At 43.0% G+C, this 20,400-nt stretch overlaps 1 protein-coding gene across 13 annotated transcripts in view; it reads right to left on the minus strand.

Moving 5' to 3' along the window:
* The window catches only part of snx14 (sorting nexin 14), a 234,146-nt gene that overhangs the window by 15,296 nt on the left and 198,450 nt on the right, over positions 1-20,400 (minus strand). For all 13 annotated transcript variants that reach the window (XR_009446141.1, XR_007248056.2, XR_007248055.2 and 10 more), the window contains one exon: positions 6,981-7,072. Coding sequence is in view for 9 of the 13 variants with exons in the window: in XM_048535544.1 (XP_048391501.1) it covers positions 6,981-7,072 (92 nt within the window). In the remaining 4 variants the exon portion in view is untranslated. The remainder of the gene's footprint in view (positions 1-6,980; positions 7,073-20,400) is intronic.

A 20,400-nucleotide genomic window follows, 5' to 3' on the forward strand; every position in this document is an offset into this window, starting at 1 on the left:
CATAAAGCTTTTTAAAAAATTATTTGTTACCTTTATTGAAAACAGTTGCAATATGAAGTCACTTCCAGCAACCGTTTTAGGCTATTTAGTTTCATCCTAAGGGTGCTCTCCCAAAAAAAAGAGAAGCTAAACCTTGCAGCATTATGTTCAGTACTTGTTTAAGAAACCTTCATACACAATTGCCCAAGATTCATCAGTCACAGGGGTCTTCAAATCTGAAGTTCACACAGTTTGCACCGAAAAGAATGAAAGTAAATTTCTTGACCTAAAACCTCGGACCAGTACAGTGAAATTCTTTTCACCAAGGAAGAAAATGCCAGTTTTCCTCCTCCAAAATTATACACTTGAAATCTGCCTGTTTCCATGAATTTACTAATTAAATTTTCTATTTTCCCTAAAGTAGATGCTTTTCAGAGAACACGGCGAAAACCTCATACGCTGACAACATATAAAGCTCTTTCTCCTTACCACTCCCAGCCTCAGAACATCATGCCCTTAAATTGCTAGGGTTCTTATGCAGCATCCAGCCTTAGACAATGTGAAAAAAAGGCCTTGGGCAATGAGAATGATGCTCAACAGTTATTTAAGATCGGCAAGAATGCTCGTCAAGTCAGTGATGCCCACAACCAGTGAACGAATAAAAACAGTTCTAAAAGAAACAGCTGCAGAGATAGCTGATTAACTGATATGATTTTCCAGACAGTTTTAGGTTCTAGAACTGCTCCAATGAATTGGAAGTTAGAAAATTCTAGATGAGAAAGAAAGGAGAAAGAACAGCTTGAGATAGAAAAGGAATTCAAAAGCTAGGTGATGGAAATGAGAAGAACTGAATCTAAATTTCAGACAAGAAAAAGATGAGAACCAAAGAGCATTTCAGAAGACAAACAGGGAATACCAATTTAGAATGATGCTGTTAAAAAGAGACAACAAATGTCAACCAAGGCTCCAATGGCTGAATTAATCATAATCTAAAGTCCAGAAGGAAAATGGTAAGCTTGCTTAGGTCCTACCATAATTGACAAAAAGCCATGTGGAGATAGTCTTTATATCATTTGAGAAAAGAGCAAAACAAATTAATTCCTAAAAGAAAACTGGATGTTGCCCATTCAGAGCAACATGAAAGTATAGCACTTGAAATTATACCCCACTCTCTGAGGAAGCTTCAGAGGATCATAGCATTGTTAAATTAGAAAAAAAAGGCTATCCTAGGTGCATGAGGTAGGAATTGAGGAGCTGACTGTAATTTAAATAGACAAAGACAGTAGAAAGCTACACCACAGCTACAAAGGGAGGTCATGGAGGAGGGTTTATCTACTGAGTCAGTATGGGTAGAAGTCAGAAACAGGAAAGGAGCAGTCACTTTATTGGGAGTTTTCTATAGATGACAGACAATGGGAGACAGATTGTGGAAAGGTGCAGAAGTAATACGGTTGTTGTCATGGTGACTTCAACTTCCCTAAAATAGACTGGGACCTCCTAAGTGCAAACAGTTTGGATGAAACATATTTTGTTACGTGTATCCAGGAAGGATTTTTGACTCAATATGTAGATAGGCCAACTAGAGGGGAGGCCATATTGGATTTGGTGCTTGGCAACAAACCATGCCAGGTGTCAGCTCTCTGTTACCAAAGTGCTGTCCCACTGTGATCACAACTCCCTGACATTTACTATAGTCATGGAGAGGGATAGGAGCAGATGTTATGAGAACGTATTTAGTTGGGGTGGGGGGAATTACAATGCCAATAGGCAAGAACTGTGGAGCATAAATTGGGATCAGATGTTCTCAGGGAAATGCACAACAGAAACGTGGAGGTTGTTTAGTGAGCACTTGCTACGAGTGCCGGACAGCTTTGTCCCACTGAGGGAAGGAAGGGATGGTAAGGTGAAGGAACCTTGGATGACAAGCCACATGGAACATCTAGTCAAGAGGTAGAAGAAAGCTTACCTAAGGTTGAGGAAGCAAGGATTGGACAGAGCTCTGGGAGGTGTACGAGGTAGCCAGGAAGGAGCTGTGGAATGGGCTAGGAAGAGCTAAAACGGAGTGTGCAAAAGCCTTGGCCGGTAGGATCAAGAAAAACCTCAAGATGTTCTATGCTTAAGTGAAGAACAAGAGGATTGCCAGAGTGAGGGTACAGCCAATCAGGGATAGTGGAGGGAACTTGTACACAGAGTCAGAGGAGGTCCTTAAACGAATACTTTGCTTCAGTATTCACCAGTGAGAGGGATCTTGATATTTGTGAGGACAGCATGAAACAGGCAGACATGCTCAAACAGGTTGGCGTTAGGATAGATAAGTTCCCTGGGCCAGACGGGACATACCCAAGGTTACTACGGGATGCGAGCGAAGAAACTGTTGCCCCTTTGGTGATGATCTTTGTGTCCTCACTGTCCACTGGAGTAGTACCAGATGACTGGAGGGTGGCAAATGTTACTCTCTTGTTCAAGAGAGGGAACAGGGATAATTCTAGAAATTACAGACCAGTCAATCTTACTTTTGTGGAGGGCAAATTTTTGGAAAGGATTCTGAGAGATAGCATTTATGATTATTTGGAAAAGCACAGTTTGATTAGAAATAGTCAGCATGGCTTTGAGGGGGCAAGTCATGTCTCAGAAGCCTTAGTGAATTCGTTGAGGACGTCACAAAACACTTTGATGAAGGCAGAGCAGTGGATGTGGTATATACGGATTTTAGCAAGGCATCTGATAAGGTTCCCCATGGTAGGCTCATTCAGAAAGTGAGGAGGAATGGGATTCAGCAAAATTTGGCTGTCTGGATGCAGAATTGGCTGTCCAATAGAAGTTATTGGGTGGTAGTAGATGGAAAGGCTTCAGCCTGGAGCTCTGTGGCCAGTGGTGTTCCACAGGGATCGGTTCTGGGACCTCTGCTCTTTGTGATCTTTATAAATGACTCGGATGAGGAAGTGGAAGGGTGGGTTAGTAAGTTTGCCGATGACACGAAGGTTGGAGGAGTTGTGGATAGCGTGGAGGGCTGTTGTAGGTTGTAATGGGACATTGATAGGATGCAGAGCTGGGCAAACAAGTGGCAGATGGAATTCAACCACAGGAAAGTGTGAAGTGATTCATTTTGGAAGGTCAAATTTGAATGCGGAATTTGGGTTAATGGCAGGATCCTTGTCTGTGTGGAGGAACAGAGGGATCTTGGGATCCATGTCCACAGATACCTCAAAGTTGCAACCCATGTTGATAGGGTTATAAAGAAGGCATATGGTGTGTTGACTTTCATTGGCAGGGGAATTGCGTTTAAGAGCCACAAGGTTATGCTGCAGTGCTTTAAAACCCTGGTTAGACCACACTTGGAATATTGTATTCAGTTCTAGTCACCTCATTCTCGGAAGAATGTGGAAGCTTTAGAGAGAGTGCAGATGACATTTACCAGGATGCTGCCTGGACTGGAGGGCAGGTCTTATGAGGAAAGGTTGAGAGATCTAGGGCTTTTTTCATTGGAACGAAGGGGGGCATGAGGTGACATGATAGAGGTGTGCAAGATGACAAGAGGCACAGATAGAGTAGCTTAGCCAAAGACCTTTTCCCAAGGTGGAAATTTAGTGACTCCTGGATAGGCAAATGGATGCTGGCATAACATAGGTTATGTAGGGTAGTTTGATCTTAATAGGATAATAGGTCAGCACAACATAGTGGGCCATAGGGCCCGTACTGTACTGTACTGTTCTATGTTCTAACACAGAGGGATTTGAGGGTCCTATGCATAAACATTCAAGTTAGCAGGAATTAGGGAAGGCAAATAGAAAACCAGCTTTATTTCAAAGGGAATGGAATATAAAATTAACGAAGTCTTAGCAAGACTAGTTAGATCACACCTATAATACTGTGAACATAGGGGAGGTGATGGCTTAGTGATATTATTGCTAGAGAATCATTCCAGAAGTCCAGGTAATGATCTGGGGGACCTGACTTTAAATCCTCCCATGGAATCCTCCTATTGAATCTGAATTCACTAACAATCTAGAAGAGTCTAACAATTAGACCATTATTAATTATCCAAAAAACCCAACTTGTTCACCATTATCCTTTGAGGAGGGAAACAGTTGTCCTTACCACCTGGTCTGGTCTACATGTGACTCCAGACTGACAGCAATGTGGTTGATTCATAACATTCATTGCCTGTATCCTTCCCTTATTATGCCTCCCCAATGTATCCCCTCACATTTGTCAGGATTAAAATTCCATTTGCCATTGCTCCGCCTGATATACCAGATGACCAGTATCAGGCTGTTGCCCGAGACCATCGTCTTCACTATCAACACCACCAATTTTTGTCACATGCAAACTTATTAAATATACCTTTCATATTCACATCCAAGTCATTAACATACACAGCAAGAGTCTTAGCATCGATCCTTGTCATACACCACTAGTCACAGGTTTCCAATCACAAAAGCAACCCTCCATCCTTTCCCTCCTATTTGCCAACCATTTTTGGATTCAGTTCACCAACTTGCTTTGGATTCCATGAGCTCTTAGCCTTAAGGTCTCACATGGAAGGATGATCTAATCAAAGGCCATGTAAACCCTATCAACTACATTGCCGCCTTCAATATATTTAGACACCTTTTCAAAAATAAACTCAGCCAGACTCAGGCAGGATCTCCCTCCAATAAATCCATGCTGACTATTTCTGGTCAATCTCTGCTTTTCCAATTATTGATTAATCCTCTCCTTTGTAATTTTTTTCAATAGTTTCCCCACCACTGATGACAGACTAACTGGTCTGTATTTCCTTGCCTACCATTGCTACCCCTCTTGAAAAAAGGGAACCACATTAACTAGCTTCCAGTCATTTGGTACTTCACCTGCGACCAGCAATATATGAAATTTCTCCACCAGAACTGCATCAATCTCCTTCCTTGCCTCCCATAGTGGTCTGGTATATCTCATCAGGCCCTGGGGATTTACGCTTGTCAAAAAATCTATTTCTTCCTTATTAATTTCAACATGGTCTAGAAGCTCACCATTCCAATTGAAATCTCTAGCGATAATTTCATTCTTTGTGTGATACAGATGAGAAATGTTCAAATAAGACCTCACCAATGACACCTCACTCCATGTGCTTGTTGCACCTTTGGTCTCTGATAGGCCCCACTTTCTCTCTGGTAATCCACTTGCTCTTAATATAATTATATTGAGGTTTTTCTTTATCCTATCAGCCAAAGATATTTTGTGGATCCTCAATGGCCTTCCCTGTTTTTAAAACTCTGTACCTAACACATGCTTCCATCTTCTTCTTTATCAAACTCTCATATGCCTGGGCATCGAGGGCTCCCTGGACCTGCTGTCCTATATCCTGTATAAGTGATGAATAAGGATCAATGAGTGTAGTTTTCTTTTTTGGTGTTGTATTGCATGTCATGAAACATGTACAAAGTCACTTTTCACATTCTTGAAGGATTGGGGTATTGAAGACACCACATATTTTCTTTCTTGGAAGTGTAAACTGAAATAGAAGTTGGACTACTAAAACTAAAAAAAAGATGTGTTGCATATTGTTAAGCTGTGCAATACAATGCTACTTTTAGAAACAGTAAAACGGAGAACTCAAGACTTAGTTGAAGAAATTCTGTCTGATAAAAAGTCCTCTGATTGGTTGAGCTACAAAGTGTTTAAAAGCTGTAACTGATAAAAGCAGCAGAGGAGAAGAAACATCCAGAAACTGCAGACAGAAAGAATTCATCCCTCATTCCCAGTGTGTGGAAAAGGCAGAAAAAAGTAAAAATTCTGCAAAGAATTGATCTAAAACCCAAGTTCGTCCAATCAATTCCTGAATTGAATAATCATCACCCTGTAGACATGTCATTAATACTAAAATCAAAATGACTAAAGAAGTTTCCACCTAATAACTTGGACTTAATGTTTGCAATTTTATTTACTCTATATGCATTCTTTTACCCAATCACAGTATTCATATTAAACCATTTATCCTCTGCCATAATAATGATTGACTGTCTGTATTTGGGGTCTAAAATGTGTATAGTTTATGTTGCACAAGATAGAAATCCTCTCTCTTCACTGAACTTTAGTTAAATTGAGTGTGTTACAGTAAGGTTTATTTTTTCTGTTACTGACAAATCCTGGTATGAATTCCTTTTGACCGGAGTCAGTCAAGCAAATTGGTTGTTTTGGTGGTCTCACTGGGATTTTACACATTTATACATTTTGTGATGGCTTACGGAATATTCAGGCATGATTATAGGGACATGCTTTCCAGTTAAGTTGTACAAGTACCACAGTTAAGGGCACATCATTCCTTCTAGCAATTCGCCGTCACTGGCCAGGCGAAGTGGAAGAAATAAACCTTACATGACAAATGACACCACCTGACGAAATATTGACAGAACTCTTAAATCACCCCCTAATCTGATTAAGAGTTGAAAAATGAGCAAGAGCAAGTATTTGACTTCTCAGCAAGCCATGACACAGGGAGTCCAGTGACAAAGAGTTCAAGGGATGAAGTGGAAGTCACAAGGAGAGGGGCGTAACTGGATCAAGAGGCAAATACAAGAGGGCGGCTTTCAGAGAACAGCCTTTTGCCCGACATCTTTGTTGGCTGTTTGGGATTTGTTTGGTAACTGGGGAGTTGGTGAACTGAAGCGCTTAAGTGGTCATTAATTTGCTACTCTTGGTATATTTGATTCATGGTAAATTGAGATGGATTTTCTCACTCGGCATAATACTGCTGAGTTGATGAGGATGGGGTGAGCACGGACCAACTCAGCCAATTATTTCTCTTTCTTGTCAGCTGTCTTGCTATCGCTGGTAAGGGGAAAATTTTGTCCAGGTGTCAAAATGACAGAAGTTACAACTATTAATCTTGCACAATTCAGTTTATAAAAAATGCATAAGCTGAAAACATTCCACACATTTAGCACTACAGCAATCCTCAGATGGTTTGGTAATCTAGGTATGAAGTGACTTAAAACATTACCCTAAACCTGTGTACACACCTGTTTGTTGAGGACTGGCTGTTGCAGCCCTTCAAATAGCAATCTGACTCCCTCGTATTTTGCTTCCTCTCCAACGCACTTCACAAAAAAATCTGTGAATAAGGAAACAGGCATCATCACTGCTGGAAACAGTTTTTAGGAATCTTGCAATCTTCAGAAAAATTCAGTATATTTAATGTCACTAGAATTACACAGTCCCCATGGGATTTTGACCAAATCGCAGGTTCAATACAAATTGAAGTTGTCAGCAGTTGATTTGTTTTACTACTGAAATGAGGTCATTTAAATAATCTTGTCTTCTAATTGAGTTATTTGGATTGGGTTCATACTTAGCATTCTCAATGAACTGTATTGCTAAGGCTAGCTGTGCTGCACAGGCCAGCCATGTCAATAGGAGGCATAGGCAACAGGCAGGCACTTTGAGGAAGGTTCACATCAGCTGCTGCAAGACAACCCCAGCAGTCATACAAGTCTTGAAAGCATACCAGATAACATCTTTAGGAAAGAACATTGGATATAGAACATAGAACATAGAACATTACAGCACAGTACAGGCCCTTCGGCCTTCGATGTTGTGCCGACCTGTCATACCGATCTCAAGCCCATCTAACCTACACTATTCCATGTACGTCCATATGCTTGTCCAATGACAACTTAAATGTATCTAAAGTTGGCGAATCTACTACTGTTGCAGGCAAAGCGTTCCATTCCCTTACTACTCTGAGTAAAGACATCTCTGACATCTGTCCTATCTTTCGCCCCTCAATTTAAAGCTCTGCCCCCTCGTGCTCGCCGTCACCATCCTAGGAAAAAGGCTCTCCCTATCCACCCTATCTAACCCTCTGATTATTTTATAGGTTTCAATTAAGTCACCTCTCAACCTTCTTCTCTCTAATGAAAACAGCCTCAAGTCCCTCAGCCTTTCCTCGTAAGACCTTCCTTCCATACCAGGCAACATCCTAGTAAATCTCCTCTGCACCCTTTCCAAAGCTTCCACATCCTTTTTGTAATGCGGTGACCAGAACTGTACACAATACTCCAAGTGCGGCCGCACCAGAGTTTTGTACAGCTTCACCATAACCCCTTGGTTCCGGTATATAGAGCTGACATTCACTATTCCATCATGTGATATTTTCAAATGCTGCAACAACTTTGCTTCTAATGACTTAAAGTCAATTTTATGTTAAAAATGAGTTACTCAAAATTTCTAATTATACAATACTACCCATTCTGTTCCCAGAAAATAAAAGAATGAAAGAAAATAAAACAAAAATACCTGGACAGCTCTAACAGAAAATTAAAGAGGTTAAGATACATTTTTTAAACCAAAACATGGAACTCTAAAAAATACTGAGCTAATTTCCACACCGGGACAAGTCTTTGTGAAATTAATTAATTAACCTATGTGACAAAGAGTGCATTTTTCCAATTAATTAGAAAGACTTGTTTACAATCCAAGTGCAGCCTCCAGCCCTAAACTTGAAAATTGATAAACAATTGATGTGTAAAACTCAAGCTCATCAAGTATGTAGATGAGTACTATCTGGATGACAAGGTCTTACAACAGCCTAACTCTCAAAATTACATACAATGACAATGGGAAGAGATGCTCTGGTCATATGACACAGACAAGGCTTCCAATGAGGGTTTTAATAAGGTCCACTTTAGACAGACAGGCAGAACGATCTATGCCAATGGAGGGAAAACATGCTAATTATGTACATATGGTCTAAGTCACATACGTGGAATTGCAAATTGACCTTGAATGCTCGGAGGAATTGTACCAGGGTCCTATTTCCCATTGTTAGCCACTAATAGTCCCCATTACCACCCATTCACCCAACTCGCCAGATTGTTATCTCCTTCTTTGCCTGTCTATCTGCTTTTCTCTCTCTTTGGACTCTATTCCCCACCTATCATTCACACTTTAGAGTGGGGGAGGGGCTATCTTCTGCATATAAGCTATTTTCCTAGCTACCATCCATTCTGATGAAAGGTCACTCAACCCAAAACGGATTTCTTTCCTCGGATGCTGCCATAACCACTGAGTTTTTCCAGGTGATTTCTATTTTTGTGATAACAAATTGTCAAGCTGGATGAACACAGCAGGCCAAGCAGCAGAGGAGCACGAAAGCTGATGTTTTGAGCCTAGACCCTTCTTCAGAAACGTCTACACCTTGTTATCTCAGATTCTCCAGCTTCTGCAGTTGCTGCTATATCTGAAACACTTCTATTTTGTCCCTGATTTACAGCATTTGTAATTCTTTCAGTTTTTATTTTGTACCAGTCTCCTGCTAGTTTACCTTGAATGGAACTTAAAAACAGAAATTGCTGCAATGAACATAAACCAACAGTGAACCCATGCCTCGTGTATTTACTTAAAGCAACATTCTGAGGTGACCATGGCTGAAAGGGAAGTCAGGGACAGCATAAAGGCAAAAGAAAAAGCATACAATGTGTTGAAGATTAGTCAAAGTTTTTAAAACCAGAAGGTAACTAAAAAGGTAATGGGGGGGGGGGGGGTGGATGAGACTAAGGAGGAGTATAAGTGAGGAGTATAAGTGAGGAGTATAAGTGAGGAGTATAAGTGAGGAGTATAAGTGAGGAGTATAAGTGAGGAGTATAAGTGAGGAGTATAAGTGAGGAGTATAAGTGAGGAGTATAAGTGAGGAGTATAAGTGAGGAGTATAAGTGAGGAGTATAAGTGAGGAGTATAAGTGAGGAGTATAAGTGAGGAGTATAAGTGAGGAGTATAAGTGAGGAGTATAAAAAGCAAGTGAGCATTTAAGGTATCTAAAAAGACAGAGACAAGAGTGGACATTGGACCGCTGGAAAATGAGGCTGAAGTAGTAGCAATACGGAACAAGGAAATGGCAGAGGAACTGAATAGGTATTTTGCATCAGTTTTCACAGTGGAAGACACCAGCAACATACCAGAACTTCAGAGTCAGGAGCCAGAGGCCAGTGTAGATGCCATCACGAAGGAGAAGATACTGGGGAAGTTGAAAAGTCAGATTGCAGATAAATAACCACACTGGCTGGACTACACCCCGGAGTTCTGAGAAGATAGCTGAGGAGATTGCAAAGATATTGGTACTGATTGTTCAGAAATCACTGGAGTCAGGAAGGGTCCCTCAAGACTCAAAAGTAGTTAATGTTCAAAAAGGAGGAAGGCAGAAAACAGGAAACCATAGGCTAACGCCTGACCTGAGTTGTTGCTAAGATTTTAGTGTCTATTATTAAGGATGAGATTGTGGAGTGCTCAGAAGTGCATGGTAAAAATGACAGAGTCAGCATGGCTTTGTCAAGGGGACGTCATGCCTGACAAATCTGTTAGAATTTTCTGACATGGTGACAAGCAAGTTAGACAGAGGAGAACCAGTGCACATAATTTATTTGGAATTCTAGAAGGCTTGTGACAAATTCCAGCGCAGAAGGGTGCTAAGTAGGACAAGAGCCCGTGAGTTAGGAGCAAGGTACTGACATGGATTGAGAATTGGCTGACTGGAAGAGAATAGCAATTAAGAGGTCTTTTCATGACAGCAGCTGATGACTAGTGGAGTGCAAGGATCAGTGTTGGGACCACAACTACTCACATTAGACGTTAATGATCTGAATGAAGCAAGTACAGCCATTATTATTAAATCTGCAGATAACACAAACACAGGTGGATTGACAGATAGTATTGAGGAAGTGGGAAAGCTGCAAAAGAACTTGCCCAGGCCAGGGGAGTGGGCAATGAAGTGACAGACAGAATACAATGTGGGAAAATGAGAGGTTATATATTTTGGTAAGAAGAATAGATACATAGTCTTTCTCTGTTTACAGAACACAGTCTTCAGAAATTTGAAGCCAGGAATCTGAGTTCAGACATCTCTTGAGGCTAACATGCAAGTTCAGTTGGTAGTTAGGAAGGGAAATGCAATGTCAACATTCATTTCAAGAGGGCTAGAATACAACAGCAAAGATCTACTCCTGACATTTATAAGGCTCTGGTTAGACTGCATTTGGAATATTGTGAACAGGAATTATGTGCTGTCATTGAAGGGGGTCCAGACAGGGTTAACAAGATGATCCCAGGGATGAAGGGCATATCATCTGATGAATGGTTTGTACTTGGAGTTTAGAAGGATGCAGGGCTGATTTAGTTGTAACTTATAGGATAGGAAGAGGCCGAGATACAGTGGATATGGAGAAGATATTTCCACTGGTAGGACAGACGAGGACCTAGGGACACAGCCTCAGAATGAAGGGATGACCCTTTAGAACTTAAATGATGAGTCTTGAAGTCATAGGGCTGTACAGTATGGAAACAGACCCATCGGTCCAATTCCCACGCCAACCAGATATCCTAAATTATTGTAATCCCATTTGCCAGCACATGACCCATATCCCATTAAACCCTTCCTATTCATATATCCGTCCAGACACCTTTTAAATGTTGTAATTGTGCCAGCCTCCACCACTTCCTCTGGCAGTTCATTCCATACACACACCACCCTGTGTGAAAACAGTTGTCCCTTCTGTCTCTTAAATCTTTTCCCTTTCATCCTAAACCTGTGCCCTCTAGTTTTGGACTTCGCTACCCTGGGGAAAGGACCTTGGCTACTCACCCTATCCATGCCCCTCATGATTTTATAAACCTCCATAAAGGTCAAACCTCAGCCTCCAATGCTTCAGGGACAATAGCCCGAGCCTATTTAGCCTCTCCTTCTAGCTCAAACCCTCCAACCTGGCAACATCCTTTTAAATCTTTTCTGAACCCTTTCAAGTTTCAGAACGTCCTTCCTATAGCACGGAAACCAGAATTGAACACAGTTTTCCAAAAGTGGCTTAACAAACATCCTGTACAGCTGCAACATGATCTACTAACTTCGATACTCAATGCACTGATTTCTTCAGAAAGAGGTTGGTGAATCTGTGGAGCTCATTGCCACAGAAGTCTGTGTAGGCCAAATCATTGAGCACATTTAAGACAAAGATAGATCGGTTCTCGAATAGTAAAGGCATCAAGAGTTACAGGGAAAAGGTAGGAACAGGTTTGTCAAACATAGCTACCATGGAGTCCAATAGTTTGTCAAATGCATTGCCTCATCTGTAGAACCTGGTTATCTCAATTCAATCAAGTTGGTCAGACATAACCCCTCTGCCCACCGCCCCCAAATCAAAATAAAGCTTACTGCCTTTGCTTAATCCTGTCCCTTGGAACTGCTTCCAATAGATTCCCCACTATCAAGGTTAGACTGACTGACCTGTAGCTTTGTGGTTTATCCCTTGCTCCCTTGAATAATGGTTTCACGATGGCTAACATCCAATCCTTTAGCAGAGATAATGGGAACTGCAGATGCTGGAGATTCCAAGATAATAAAATGTGAGGCTGGATGAACACAGCAGGCCAAGCAGCATCTCAGGAGCACCTGAGATGCTGCTTGGCCTGCTGTGTTCATCCAGCCTCACATTTTATTATCTTCCAATCCTTTAGCACTTGTCTTGTGGTCAGAGAGAAATTGAAAATTTTTGCAATTGCCCCTGCTATTTTCTTCTTTGCCTCACTCAACAACTTGGGATCATTTAGCCCTGGAAATTCGTTTATTTTTAAGCCTGACAGTCCACTCAGTACCTGCTCTCTGTCAATGTTAATTTTTCTAATTTTATCACAGACTAGTTCTCTTGTCGCTCTCACGAGTGAACACATTTCTGAAGAAGGGTCCAGGCCCAAAACGTCAGCATTCCTGCTCGGCATGCTGCGTTCATCGAGCTCTACACCTTGTTATCAGAGACACAAAATATTTGTTTTAAAACATTCGTGCAGCCCCTGAATGGAGATGCTACTTCGGGGACAAATATTGTTCAGGTGACAAGGAAGAACCCTGCCCTCCTCTCTGAAATTGTGCCATTAATTTTTTTTTGTGCCTATCTGAGAGGGTAAACGAGCCTCAGCTTAACTTTTCATTTCAAATGTGTCACCTCTGATAGCATAGCAGTTTAGGTGCTGCATGAGGTCGTCATGAATAGAAATTTTGTGCTCATATCTCTCCGATCTAAGTAAGCAAAGTATTCAACTGGGTGAAATGCCAGCAAGGATTTAAATTCAAAACGCTAGTTTGTGAAATTGTTCATAAACTCAGAATTAATTGAATGTTTGCAATTTACACAAGTGCATTTTTTCCCCCAGAGATATTGTTAAGCTTTTTAAATGCAAAGTGCTTTCTTTAGTGACATGGAATTGTTTAAAGAAAAAGAAACCAGCCCAGAGCATAATACATAGGCTGAAGCTGATATACAGAAATACTCTTGAGCATATATGGCCCCATTACACAAAAACCTTGTTATCAAATGGCCAGAATGGAACTACTTAAAAGCAGCAAGAATCAAGATTGGTTTAAGAATCAGTTCTTATCCACATGACAAATTGATTGGTCAAACAAAATGTCTTTCAAATAACCGACTAAAAATTAAATTAAAAGCATGTGGGGAAAAGATGAACATGGGGGATGCCAGTCAGTCATTTGAGCCCGTTCTGTTATTTAATATGATCAGGGTGATAAAATATTTCAATGTCTTTTAAACAGACTTTCCCTCAACCGTTTATGCCATTGATAATCAAAATTTATCAAGGACTGAGCTTCTACAGTCCTCTGAGCTGCATAATTCTAAAGATTCACAACCCTCCGAATTAAAAGAAACTCTCTTCATCTCAGTCCTAAATGGGATTCTCCTTATTTTTAAACTGTGCCACCCCAGGAACAAGTCTGGTGAATCTTTGTTGCACTATTTCCATGGCAATAATACTTTTCCCGAGATAAAGAAACCAAAACTGCAGACAAAACTCCAGGGTGTGATCTAAACAAACTCCTATACAATTGAAGCAAAACTTCACTAGTCCATACTAAAATTCTCTTGCAAAACGGCTAACATTCCAATAGCTTTCTAATAGCTTGCTGCATCTATTTGGTCATTTTCAGTGACGTATTGACAAATTCACCCAAGTCCCTTTGCACATATACAGTTTAACTTGTCATAACATGGCAAATGTGAGATTGAGGCATTTATTCCAATTGTCTTTTTTTGCATGTTAGTCAATCATTAATCCACGTCAGTACATAACCTCCTGTGGGGACATTATGAAAAGCCTTTGAAAATACAACTATATCGCATCTATCAACTTCCCTTTATCAATGGCATTAGTAACATCATCAAAAAAATTTCAACAAGTTTGTCAAACGTGATTTTCCATTCACAAATCCATCCTATAATTTCATCCAAGTGTCCATCAGTCACATTACTCCCTTGCTCCATCCTTAAACAGTGGAGTGACACTTGCAATTTCTGCAGGAGTCATAATCAGGGTACAGAAAAGCCCCATCGAATCTGCACAAACAACAGAAATAAAAACTATCCACACTAATCCCACCTCCCAGCACTTGGCCCATAGCTTTGAATGCTTGGACATTTCAAGCTTTGACATTCAAGCACCAGTTAAAGGTCGCAGTTTCCCACCTCAACTAGCTTCCCAGGCAGTGCGTTCCAGATTCCCACCTCCGAGTGAAATAATTTTCCCTCTATACTTCATGCCCTTACAGATTAAAGTTATGCCCCTCATTATTGACTCTTCAAGTAACGGGAACAGCTGCTTCTTATTTACCCTATCCATGCCCCTGAAAATCTTATACGTCTCAATCAGGAACCCCATTGGCCTCCTCTGCTCTAAAGGAAACAACCTAAGCCTATCCAGCCCCTCTTCATAAATATTCATCAGGTTGAGTTGTTTCTTTTCTGCACCCCCTTTAGTGCAATCACTTCCTTCCTACAGTGTGGCAACCAGAAATACACAAAGTATTGTTGATGCCTCACCAAAATTTCATACAGTTCCAACGTAACCTCCCTACTCTTATAAGCTATGTCATGACTGATAATTGCAAGTGTCCTGTTTACCTTCTTAACCAACCCATTAATCTGTTCTGCCATCTTCAGGATCTGTAGACAAGCATCCCAAGATCAGTCTGGTCCTGAGTTTCCTAATGTCCTTCCATTCATTACGTACTATCTTTTCTTATTAATTCTAAAGTGCATCACCTCTCAGTTTTCAAGGTTAACCTACACCTGTCCATCTGACCAATCCTTCTTTATCTTCTTGTAACTCAAGACAGTCTTCTCACTGTTGATCACTCAGCCAATCTTTAAATCATTCCAGAAAGGTATGACATTTTGGAAGATGACGATCAATGTATTCACTCCTTCAACATTCTGTGATGTAAACCATCAGAACATTTTTACTAATAATACATAGAACATAGAACATTACAGCACAGTACAGGCCCTTCGGCCCTCGACGTTGTGCCGACCTGTCATACCGATCTCAAGCCCATCTAACCTACACTATTCCATGTACGTCCATATGCTTATCCAATGACGACTTAAATGTACCTAAAGTTGGCAAATCTACTACTGTTGCAGGCAAAGCATTCCATTCCCTTACTACTCTCTGAGTAAAGGAACTACCTCTGACATCTGTCCTATATCTTTCATCCCTCAATTTAAAGCTATGCCCCCTCGTGCTCGCCGTCACCATCCTAGGAAAAAGGCTCTCCCTATCCACCCTATCTAACCCTCTGTTTATATTATAGGTTTCAATTATGTCACCTCTCAACCTTCTTCTTCTCTAATGAAAACAGCCTCAAGTCCCTCAGCCTTTCCTCATAAGACCTTCCCTCAATACCAGGCAACATCCTATAAATCTCCTCTGCACCCTTTCCAAAGCTTCCACATCCTTCTTATATTGAGGTGACCAGAACTATACTTTCCTTCATTTTCCCTAGTCACTTCAGCCTCTAATTCTGAGATTTCCTGTATCAGTAATTTAAAAGTAATCATTTAGTCTCTCTGCCATTTCTCAATTCTCCATAATTAATTCTCCTGACTCTTTTTGAAGGACCTACAACTGAAGCAGAATGCAGTCAACGTAATATACATTAAGAAATGAAGAATTTCTTTTGCACTAGATTTAACACTTTCAAAAAAAAAGCAACACAATGGTTTTTAACAGTTATAAACAGGCAGTCTGATATATAATTTTGAGGCGACAGTGAAAAGCTTTTGAATGCCACGATATGAATATATTATGATTTCTTCTCTCAACCTAGGTTACGCTCTCTAAAGGTCTCCTGTAACAGGCAACTGAAAGTAGCTACAATGGCTTCAAACATAGCCACAACTCCAGCTCCAGACTTAAGTACCACCCAAATGTGCTGTTTCACATCCATCTTCTTCCCCATGTAAGCAAAGTAATGTTATCAAACTTGGAGACATCTCTTTTTCCCCCCCATGTAATAGATTCAATTTATGTAGCTTTAAACATATTAAAATGCCCAAAGGTGCTTTACATGAATGCAGTCAATAAAAAAAGAGTGACTAAAACGAAAGTCTCTTTCTCCTAAATCAAGGAACATCTTAAATGATCACAGAACAGAGAACTGTACAGCACAGGAATGGGCCCTTCAGCCCACGATGTTGTGCCGAATGAGATGCCAAATTAAACTAATCCCTTCAGCTTGCCCTTGGTACAAAGCCCTCCATTCCTTGCACATTCATGTACTTATCCAGAAGTCCCTTAAATGTCCCTATCGAACCTGCCCCACCACCAGCCCTGGCAGTGCATGCAGCACTCATACCACTGTGTAAAAAAAACACTAGCTCCTCACAACTCCTTTAAACTTCCACCTCTGTCATTAAATATATGCCCCTGATTTTAGACATTTAAACTCTGGGGAAAAAAGATTCTGACTGTCAACCCTATCTATGCATTTCATAATTTTATAGACTTCGATCAAGTTTTCCCTCAGCGTCTGCCGCTGCAGAGAAAATAGCACAGGTTATTTTTCTAGGCTCTCCTTATAACTCATTGCCTCTAATCCAGCATCCTGATAAGTCTCTTCTGCACCCTCTTCAAAACCTCCACATCCTTCCTGAAATGCAGTGACCAGAACTGAACGCAGTACTCTAAGTGTAGCCTAACCAAAGTCTAATAAAGCTGCAACATGACATCCTGACTCTTGCACTCAATTCCCCCACCAATAAAGACAAGCATACCATATGTGCTCTTTATCACCCTATCTACTTAAGACATAAGCTACAAATGTACCACCATTTGAACATGGCGTCAAAGGTGGCACTGCCAACGGCGAGGACGAAGTGATGAACGGGAAAGTGGCGGGCGCTGCGAAACGTACGTCGCTCAGCAGCTCGTTGTCGAAACATGAAGGAGAAGCGCTTCCGCACCGAGCGCTGTGCTGCCTTGCCAGTTATACAGCGGCAGGGCCGGGGCCGGGAACTGGGTCTGAGGCCCCGGGCCCACCGCCCAAGCAGTGCTCTCTCCCAGCCTGAACCGCGTCCTCGCCGCCGCTGTGTCCTCACCCTCCGCCTCAGCCATTTTCACAGCACAGCCTGGGGTGGGGGCCACGGCTAAGGCCAGCACCAAACACCCAGACGCAGCCCCATGCACCCACTGACACGCACCCCCTCGCACTGACTGACACGCACCCCCAGACACACAGCCCCTCGCACTCACTGACACACACCCCCAGACAGAGTCCCACGTACTCACTGACACACACACCCCCAGATACAGTCCCACGAACTCACTGACACACACCCCCAGACACAGACCCACACATCCCCCTAAACACAGACACACGTACTCACTGACACACCCCCACACACTGACACACCCCCCCAGACACAGACCCACACATCCCCCTAAACACAGACACACGTACTCACTGACACACCCCCACACACTGACACACACCCCCAGACACAGACCCACACACACATCCCCCTAAATGCAGACCCACGCACTCACTGACACACACCCCAGATGCAGACTCCCACACACCCAGGCATAGACCCGCGCACTCACTGACATACACCCCCAGACACATCCTACACACTCCCCGACGCAGATCCACATGCTCACTGACATCTACCCAGACGCAGATCCCCACACTCACTGACACACACCCGCAGACACTCACTGACACAGACTCCCAGACACACACCCACACGCACTCACTGACACACACCCCCACACACTGACACAGGCCCTCAGATGTAGACCCGTACATACACTGAGACACAAAGACCCAGAATGACACACACACACCCCTGCACAAAACCCTCACATACCCCCACTATTACAATGTCGGCCCGCGCTAGGATCGCCGCTGGTTCGGTTTGACTGTGCACTGTCCACTCACCGCTGCTTGGCAACAATCTCCTCACAGCCGTAGCAACGACAGCAGCTGGCCGATGGAGAGGCCTCAGGTGGATGCGAAGATGGATCCCCAGCAGCTGGAAGACGCTGCAGTGGCGTATTTTGTTGTTTGCTGACATACACCATTGAAACCAGCAACAACAACAACAAAACATAACCATGTCTACCAAAGTGGAGCAGTTCAGCCTTGGAGAAGGACAACTCTGACTCCAAACCCAGGTTGAGAGAACTCATCAGCCTTGGCAGGCAGTCCCTCTCAGAGAAGGAAAACTCTGAATCTCAACCTACAGCCTCGCGGCCGCTGCAGCCGTCTCAGCTTGCTGTGCCACTGTGTAACGTCCCCTGGTCTAAAGAGTGGTGTCGGTTTGCGCGCACCGTCACTATAAAACTACGCAGCGCAGGAGGGAAGAAAAGTCCTACAGTGATGGAGGAGGGGCGTACCGGCGGGTGTTAGATGACACTGGAAGTCGCTGTCTCAACTCTGCATGTAGGCGGCTCAGACCAACGGGACGTCTGTCTGTTGACTCGAGGTAACAACAGCATTGGGCAGCCCTCTGAGTGACCAAGCAGCCCTCTTCAGGGACAGCACTGCTTGCTCCGAACGGAGACAGACCTAGAAAAGGTGTTTCAAAGAAAGCTTGCCTTACCATCACCTGGTTGGTTCGCCGCAGCCAACAGGCATCTCCCTCTAGCGATAAGAACAAACAGATTAAATCTAAACACTCAACAAACCTCAAGCTAGCCTGCTGGAAGAACGCCCAATGCAAGACTCGCCAGCAAACGAACGCCCACAAAGATGATCAGCACTCGTCGCACGCGAACTGTCCCGGTTGAACATCGATATCGCTGCTCTAAGTGAAGTCCATTTCGCAGACCAAGGTTTGCTGGGAGAACATGGTGCAGGCTACACTCTGTTCTGGTCCGGCAGAAGCAGCACCGACAACAGACTCTCAGGAGTAGGTTTCATGATCAAGAAGACAATCGCTGAATAGCTCCAAAGCCTACCAAATCGACCATTCGGATTGCCTCATGACCCTGCGACTCCCACTACAAGCCAACCAGTTTGCCACTCTTGTGAGCGTCTACGCCCTCACTGCAAACTAAGCCCGTAGTCAGAGAAGCCTTCGACGACCAGCTCAAGTCTCTCCACCTGAAAGTCAGCACGAAAGACAAGCTCATCGTCCTAGACGACTTCAATGCGAGGGTGGGCAAAGACTCAGAGGCATGGCCCGGAGTCCTGGGTCGACATGGCATCGGAAGCTGTAACGACAATGGGAGGCTGCTTCTGGAGCTCTGCACAGAACTCGGACTGGTGGTAACAAACACACTGTTCCAACAGAAAGCAAGATTCAAGACGACTTGGAAGCATCCCCAATCCAAACACTGGCACCTCCTGGACTACATCCTAGTGCGCCAAAGGGATAGATCGGATGTCCTAAGGACCAGGGCTATGCCGAGTGCGGACTGCTACACGGACCATAGGCTGGTACGGATGAAAGTAAGACTAGTAGTCAAGCCAGTGACAAAGAAGAGGGGACCATGTTCCAAGAAAATCCACGTAAGCAAGCTCCGCAATCTTCGTGATGAATTCCAGTCCAAGCTAGAGGAGAGACTGAAATCCAAGGACTCATCGGTCACAGATGGAAACACAGGAAAGACATGGGTTCACTTGAAGTCTGCAATGCGAGATACAGCTGTTCAGGTGGCTGGATACACTTCTAGGAGGAACAGAGACTGGTTTGACGAAAATGACACTGAGATACAGACTCACCTCCAGAAGAAACGCTCTGCCCATCAGACCTTGCTCTCCAGATCTGATGACAAAACAGCTAAAGAGGAATACAGAGCTGCATGTAGTACCCTGCAAGCCAACCTCAGAACGATGCAAAACGACTGGTGGTCAAACCGGCAGAACAAACACAGCAGTATGCAGACACTGGCAACACCAGAGCTTTTTGTGAGTCTCTGTGCACGATGTATGGACTGATGCGCCAACTTCAGGCCCCTTTGCGCTCTACTGACGGTGCCAGTTTGCTTACTGACAAAGAAGCCATCATGGAGCGATGGACAGAACACTACAAGAACTTCTTCGCAGACAATCACCAAGTACAAACAGCGTCCATCGACAGAATCCTGCAGCAGGACATC

The sequence above is a fragment of the Stegostoma tigrinum genome, chromosome 9 (genome assembly GCF_030684315.1).
Source record: "Stegostoma tigrinum isolate sSteTig4 chromosome 9, sSteTig4.hap1, whole genome shotgun sequence".
NCBI classification, from domain to species: domain Eukaryota; kingdom Metazoa; phylum Chordata; class Chondrichthyes; order Orectolobiformes; family Stegostomatidae; genus Stegostoma; species Stegostoma tigrinum.